The sequence below is a fragment of the Pararge aegeria genome, chromosome 16 (assembly GCF_905163445.1).
Source record: "Pararge aegeria chromosome 16, ilParAegt1.1, whole genome shotgun sequence".
NCBI lineage: Eukaryota > Metazoa > Arthropoda > Insecta > Lepidoptera > Nymphalidae > Pararge > Pararge aegeria.
This window is the reverse complement of record NC_053195.1, coordinates 22,400-30,000: the sequence shown is the minus strand read 5'-3', so window position 1 is coordinate 30,000 and position 7,601 is coordinate 22,400. Positions and strand designations below refer to the sequence as shown.

Sequence of the window (7,601 nt, the reverse complement as noted above, 5' to 3'; positions counted from 1 at the left end):
ATCTCGTAGGTAGCTGTCAAGCATTCTTCGTATGTTAATGGGGCACTTTTCCTCAGCCAACCGGACTCTTATCGCAGGCCACCATGCGTTATCGAATGCTCCCTCTATGTCCAGTGAGATCACGACAACTATCTTTTTTGCCTCTATCTTCTGGCGTATGTAGTTCACTAAGTCATAGAGGGAGTCCTCGGTGCTCTTTTGGGGCATAAATCCATATTGGCGAGTACTGATTCGCGGAAGAATGTGCCATTTCAGTCTACCCACGATCAGCTTTTCCAAAATTTTACCCATCACTGGTAACAATCCTATTGGTCTATATGATTTAGGGTTTGTATAATTATCCTTTCCGGGTTTGCGCAAGACCACCACTGCAGCTTCTTTCCAGATGGGTGGGAAATGTGCCAGCTCCAGGCATTTGTTGACCAGTGCTAGGAAAAACTCTGGATTCCGGAATATGGTGTGACTACAGATGTCGGCGGTGAGGCCATCCGCACCAGGCGCCTTTTTTGGATTAAAACTCTTGACGACGTTTCGGAGCTCTACCATCGTAAATGGCGGGTCCCGATGCTCATCACGAGACTCGACGTTTACACGGTCGGCCTCCTCTCTTATATGTTTGTGGTGCGTTGAGTCGCCCTCCATTGAGTCGTCTGGGTAGAAAGCCTCGGTCAGTATTCTTGCGGAATCCCGCAGGTCAAACATCTTCCCATCCTTTTCCAGGGGCAGGTCCTCTTGCCGTTTGGCGGTCCTTCCTATCACTCTGTAGATACCTTCCCAAACTCCTTCCTTATCCTGTCTCGTGCAAAAACCTTTCCAGCTTTCAGTTTGTGCAGCCTTAGCTTCAATCTCATATTTTTCTTTTTCTTTCAGGTACTCCTTGATGACTTTTTTCCTTCGGACCGGTGCTGCGCAACGAATTCGTCGCTTCTTGGTGAGGACCTTTTTCTTCAGCCTGTGCAACTCGTCGGACATCCAGGGCAAGGTAAGTTTCTCTTTAGACATCTTTTTCGCAAGGGTGTCTTCACAGGTCTTTTGTACCACTGTCGTATACCCTTCCGCAAGAGAGTCCAATTCCCTTATGTTCATAACGTTTTTTACTTTATCTGTATTTATGGCACGTTCCTCTATTAATTGGTCCAGTTTCTCACAAAACTGTGTCCAATTAGCCTTTTTTGTACCATAAAGTCGTGTCGTTCTCTGTATGTTCATTCCATTAGCTTTAATCAGTCTGATGCTGAAGGTCAGAGTGTTGTGATCAGAGCTTGCTATTGTTTCGTCCACTCTCCAGTCCTCAATCAAGCTAAGCATCTCAATAGAGCAGGCCGTGACATCGATATGACTGCAGTAACGTTTGTTACCCCTGACAGTATCAAATGTGGGGATATTTCCATCATTTAGCACCTGAAGACCCATTTCACCTAACGTACCGTACATTTCTTCACCTCTCCAATCGATTACGTCACCGCCCCACCAGGTATTCTTGGCGTTTCCATCTCCTCCTATAAGAAGGTTTTTTGGTTGCAGCTCCTTCTGTATTTGCTTGAGCTGCTCCAGGTATGGCTCTATCGGCTGGTCGGGCTCAAAATAGTATGAAACCACGGTGATCTCCCAGGCGCATGTTCGGATGCCTACCACGGCGATGTTGTTTGTGGTGAGTTTCGGATACTGTATAACATCTAGGTGCTGGTCGTATATAGCGATGGCTGCTTTGACTGTTCCGTCTCCCTGATTTGCGCTCTGAAAGATTTTTACACCTCCATAACGTTTCATACACCTCGAACCGCCCACATATGGCTCCTGGAGCAGCCCAATAGCCACTTTCCTTCGGTTGGCTTCGTGCATTACCTCTGCAGTGGCCAGGTATTTCCTTTGTAGGTTGGCCTGAACTACCTTGAAAAGTTTTGTGGGTTGGGTCGGTGTGGTAACGCGGTTTACTACTTGGTCAACAGGGGTGCCCTTAGCAATATGCTGTGGAAGCACGGGCCAAGGCATCCCACTTCCGCCTAATAGAGCACTCCTGGTTGAAGGCGTTGTGATTCGTCGCAATGAGTTTTGCGCTGCTACAGTTGCAACATATTGGGGAATTACCAGCGAGTCGAGCCTCACACTCCGCCCACTTGTGGGGTCCTCCGCAGTGACTGCATTTTTCCTGGGTCTCCTTGCAGAATCTTCCGGAGTGGCCGTAACCCAGGCATATTGAGCACTGAATGAGTGGAGATTGGTCTGCAACTCTTATTCTCTGTAGGTCAATATGCACTGCGCCTTCCGTTGTCATAATCGCCCATAGTTTAGGGGACACTCTCATAATAATATGACAAGTTAGAGGGTTCCGTGACTTTTTTCTAAACCTTATCTCCATTCTATTTTCATCACTTTTCAGGGCTTTTAGAATGGATTGGTTTTGATTCTTTAATGCCCTTAGGACGTCCTCATCGGTATTATACTGCAGGACATCCTTGAGTACGACTAGGGGATCTTTATTTTTAATCTCCTCTGCTATAAGGTGGTCTCCAGATTCCCTCAATCTGTGCAATACTTTATCCCTTTGCTCTTTCGTTCCACATCCCACTATAACTTTCCTATCCTTCGCTTTCCTGACTTTTTCGATCTGTACCCCTCCTTCCTTAGCGTTGATTGCAACCCTTATTCTGTTTAACACCTCTTCCCCTGTCTCTTCCTCATCTTTGGAGGTGACCACGACTGAATGTAGTGCTACCTGCTCAGTTGGGCGCTTTGTATTTCTGCCAGCTGCCACATTTGCGTAAGTTGGTCCTTCTTCCTGCAACTTCTTCATTTTCTTTTGCAGTTTAAGTAACTCCTCGGTATTCTCCCTAAGAACCTTAGAGTGCTCCTCCAGCCTCTTTGCGAGGTCATCGTTCTTTATAGTTTCTTCCGCTTGGCTTTGGTTTTCATCAGTCACTCTAAATTTTCTTCCTAGTGGTACTTTAGGGTTTTCTCCTTCACGAGTTGAGGAGAGAGGCGGAGTCTTTGCGATCTCCGCCTCTTTCATCAACTGGTAAAGCCTTTCCACTGCCTGTGTTACCTCGGTTTTAATTTCGGTTTTTGTATTCCGAGAGCTATTTAGTTGCGCCTTCACCTTTGCAACACAAGCTTTGGCTTCCTTCAACCGTCCTTGGGCTTTTGTGATTCCCTGGTCGGGGGAGCCGATCTTCACCTCAAAAAGCACACCTTTCTTCTGGCTCACTGCGCTAAGTCCCTGTGCTGCCACGACCTTCTTTACCGGTTTCGAGTGGCCCAGCGGAGCATTTTGTGATACAGGGTTTGGAGACTCAGGTTTTGAGGTGATTTCCGGCTCTTCCTGTAGGGAAAGGCGATTTAAGCGGTTGACCTCGCCAACCACTTGCCCTTCTGACATCGAAGTGGCGGACCTCTCTTCTTGCGTACCAGGTTTTGTGGGAGTTCTATGGCCACATCCAAACATAATGATAGCTACGCAGAGCAACCCAAAGTGTCAAAGATTATATTTAATAAGACTAAATTACCTACCTTACCTAATTTTCGAGGGTGTACAAAGCCCTCAAGTCATCTATTAAGAAATACTTATTTGGTTTGGGCTGTGTATAGAGCAACCCAAACTGTCACTAACAAAATGCCTGGGAGCAAAACCAAGATATGTCAATAAAAATTTTTGGCGGTCTCTTTATGGTATTGCTCCTCTCTTATACCCACAGTAACCGATATAGGGCGGGTTGGGTGGACAAGCAGGCCAGGAATCGCACCCCGACAGTGGACTCGTAAAAAGTCTCGACCAGGAGCGGCGGTAAGTGTGTTTAGTAGTCAATTTCTTGAATGAAATCACTCAAAGTATGGCAGTTTTGTAGGGCCTATGAAGCCTCGGTTCAAAATTTTTGTCTTTTTAGACAGTCTAAAGTGTGCGAAATTCGCGTGCGCGCCGCTCTCGCGCGTGCGGGTGTCGTGCAGTCCAGTGAGGAGCACACGCTTATGTGGAAATTTTGTTTGAAAATTTAGAAACTCGGAAAATTTTCGGAAAAAGTCCAAAAATTTTCCAGTGAAATTAATTATTTTTCTTTTTGCAGGGTGGCGCAGAAGGCCAGGAATCGCACCCCGACAGTGGACTCGTAAAAAGTCTCGACCAGGAGCGGCGGTAAGTGTGTTTAGTAGTCAATTTCTTGAATGAAATCACTCAAAGTATGGCAGTTTTGTAGGGCCTATGAAGCCTCGGTTCAAAATTTTTGTCTTTTTAGACAGTCTAAAGTGTGCGAAATTCGCGTGCGCGCCGCTCTCGCGCGTGCGGGTGTCGTGCAGTCCAGTGAGGAGCACACGCTTATGTGGAAATTTTGTTTGAAAATTTAGAAACTCGGAAAATTTTCGGAAAAAGTCCAAAAATTTTCCAGTGAAATTAATTATTTTTCTTTTTGCAGGGTGGCGCAGAAGGCCAGGAATCGCACCCCGACAGTGGACTCGTAAAAAGTCTCGACCAGGAGCGGCGGTAAGTGTGTTTAGTAGTCAATTTCTTGAATGAAATCACTCAAAGTATGGCAGTTTTGTAGGGCCTATGAAGCCTCGGTTCAAAATTTTTGTCTTTTTAGACAGTCTAAAGTGTGCGAAATTCGCGTGCGCGCCGCTCTCGCGCGTGCGGGTGTCGTGCAGTCCAGTGAGGAGCACACGCTTATGTGGAAATTTTGTTTGAAAATTTAGAAACTCGGAAAATTTTCGGAAAAAGTCCAAAAATTTTCCAGTGAAATTAATTATTTTTCTTTTTGCAGGGTGGCGCAGAAGGCCAGGAATCGCACCCCGACAGTGGACTCGTAAAAAGTCTCGACCAGGAGCGGCGGTAAGTGTGTTTAGTAGTCAATTTCTTGAATGAAATCACTCGGTTAGGTTAGGTTAGGTTAGGTTAGGTTAGGTTAGGTTAGGTTAGGTTAGGTTAGGTTAGGTTAGGTTAGGTTAGGTTAGGTTAGGTTAGGTTAGGTTAGGTTAGGTTAGGTTAGGTTAGGTTAGGTTAGGTTAGGTTAGGTTAGGTTAGGTTAGGTTAGGTTAGGTTAGGTTAGGTTAGGTTAGGTTAGGTTAGGTTAGGTTAGGTTAGGTTAGGTTAGGTTAGGTTAGGTTAGGTTAGGTTAGGTTAGGTTAGGTTAGGTTAGGTTAGGTTAGGTTAGGTTAGGTTAGGTTAGGTTAGGTTAGGTTAGGTTAGGTTAGGTTAGGTTAGGTTAGGTTAGGTTAGGTTAGGTTAGGTTAGGTTAGGTTAGGTTAGGTTAGGTTAGGTTAGGTTAGGTTAGGTTAGGTTAGGTTAGGTTAGGTTAGGTTAGGTTAGGTTAGGTTAGGTTAGGTTAGGTTAGGTTAGGTTAGGTTAGGTTAGGTTAGGTTAGGTTAGGTTAGGTTAGGTTAGGTTAGGTTAGGTTAGGTTAGGTTAGGTTAGGTTAGGTTAGGTTAGGTTAGGTTAGGTTAGGTTAGGTTAGGTTAGGTTAGGTTAGGTTAGGTTAGGTTAGGTTAGGTTAGGTTAGGTTAGGTTAGGTTAGGTTAGGTTAGGTTAGGTTAGGTTAGGTTAGGTTAGGTTAGGTTAGGTTAGGTTAGGTTAGGTTAGGTTAGGTTAGGTTAGGTTAGGTTAGGTTAGGTTAGGTTAGGTTAGGTTAGGTTAGGTTAGGTTAGGTTAGGTTAGGTTAGGTTAGGTTAGGTTAGGTTAGGTTAGGTTAGGTTAGGTTAGGTTAGGTTAGGTTAGGTTAGGTTAGGTTAGGTTAGGTTAGGTTAGGTTAGGTTAGGTTAGGTTAGGTTAGGTTAGGTTAGGTTAGGTTAGGTTAGGTTAGGTTAGGTTAGGTTAGGTTAGGTTAGGTTAGGTTAGGTTAGGTTAGGTTAGGTTAGGTTAGGTTAGGTTAGGTTAGGTTAGGTTAGGTTAGGTTAGGTTAGGTTAGGTTAGGTTAGGTTAGGTTAGGTTAGGTTAGGTTAGGTTAGGTTAGGTTAGGTTAGGTTAGGTTAGGTTAGGTTAGGTTAGGTTAGGTTAGGTTAGGTTAGGTTAGGTTAGGTTAGGTTAGGTTAGGTTAGGTTAGGTTAGGTTAGGTTAGGTTAGGTTAGGTTAGGTTAGGTTAGGTTAGGTTAGGTTAGGTTAGGTTAGGTTAGGTTAGGTTAGGTTAGGTTAGGTTAGGTTAGGTTAGGTTAGGTTAGGTTAGGTTAGGTTAGGTTAGGTTAGGTTAGGTTAGGTTAGGTTAGGTTAGGTTAGGTTAGGTTAGGTTAGGTTAGGTTAGGTTAGGTTAGGTTAGGTTAGGTTAGGTTAGGTTAGGTTAGGTTAGGTTAGGTTAGGTTAGGTTAGGTTAGGTTAGGTTAGGTTAGGTTAGGTTAGGTTAGGTTAGGTTAGGTTAGGTTAGGTTAGGTTAGGTTAGGTTAGGTTAGGTTAGGTTAGGTTAGGTTAGGTTAGGTTAGGTTAGGTTAGGTTAGGTTAGGTTAGGTTAGGTTAGGTTAGGTTAGGTTAGGTTAGGTTAGGTTAGGTTAGGTTAGGTTAGGTTAGGTTAGGTTAGGTTAGGTTAGGTTAGGTTAGGTTAGGTTAGGTTAGGTTAGGTTAGGTTAGGTTAGGTTAGGTTAGGTTAGGTTAGGTTAGGTTAGGTTAGGTTAGGTTAGGTTAGGTTAGGTTAGGTTAGGTTAGGTTAGGTTAGGTTAGGTTAGGTTAGGTTAGGTTAGGTTAGGTTAGGTTAGGTTAGGTTAGGTTAGGTTAGGTTAGGTTAGGTTAGGTTAGGTTAGGTTAGGTTAGGTTAGGTTAGGTTAGGTTAGGTTAGGTTAGGTTAGGTTAGGTTAGGTTAGGTTAGGTTAGGTTAGGTTAGGTTAGGTTAGGTTAGGTTAGGTTAGGTTAGGTTAGGTTAGGTTAGGTTCCCGTGTGGGGTTGCTAGTCCCCCATCGGGCGCGTCCCCGGGTGGTGGATAGGGGAATGCCTCCCAGATATGGGGGGTACCGGGGAAACCCGGCGCGAACCAAAACTAGCACGAGGCGGGGTGGGGCGCTTCTGTGCGCTGCCAATGAGGGTGGGGCGCTTCTGTGCGCTGACACTGAGGGTGGGGCCTTATAGGCCGCGAGGAAGGACAACCTCAGTAAAAAATCACCGGTGTGGGTGGAAACGCCCTGCGCGGCGGGCTCTCCGGTCTTCATGGCCGGTGAGCGCTGGCTTCGGCCACCGTCGGGCAACCCGTAATCCGCACTGAGCGGAACCGGGGGTCCCGCGCACTGAGCGTGGGGCTGCGAGGAAGACAACCTCTATAAAAAATTACCCCAATCCCAAGGTTTGATGCCCGCCGATGGGATGCATGGTTGCTGGGAGTGCAGCCACTAGGGTGTCTGGGCAGGGTCCCCATTAGGCCTAAAAACAAAAAATGGATACACGACCGGAAAAAAAATCTACCCGGGAGGGTCCCCGCAAGGGGGAATCCCTTGGTGCGTCACTTGTGGCGCATCGGCCCCATGTATACGGGGGGGCCACCAGTCGTAAGGAAGAGGAGGATAGAGGGTGTGGAGGTGTGGAGGGTGTGGAGAATAATATTAGAGGGCTAGAAGGCCCACAAGGAGAGGAGGGAACGAGTTGTATAGCTCGCCCCGCTGGTATTAGGCTGAAAATTGTTCTGCCGAAACCAACGCAAGAGGGA

At 46.0% G+C, this 7,601-nt stretch overlaps 1 protein-coding gene across 1 annotated transcript in view; it reads right to left on the bottom strand.

The window, feature by feature from the left end:
* The window catches only part of LOC120630601, a 5,197-nt gene extending 1,755 nt beyond the window's left edge, over nt 1-3,442 (bottom strand). Inside the window, exons 1-2 of the mRNA XM_039899865.1 lie at nt 2,349-3,442; nt 1-2,203 (exon numbers count right to left, since the gene is read on the bottom strand). The exon at nt 1-2,203 is cut by the window's left edge and continues 1,755 nt beyond it. Coding sequence (XP_039755799.1) covers nt 1-2,203; nt 2,349-3,442 — 3,297 coding nt within the window. The remainder of the gene's footprint in view (nt 2,204-2,348) is intronic.
* Between the last annotated feature and the right edge of the window lie 4,159 nt (nt 3,443-7,601).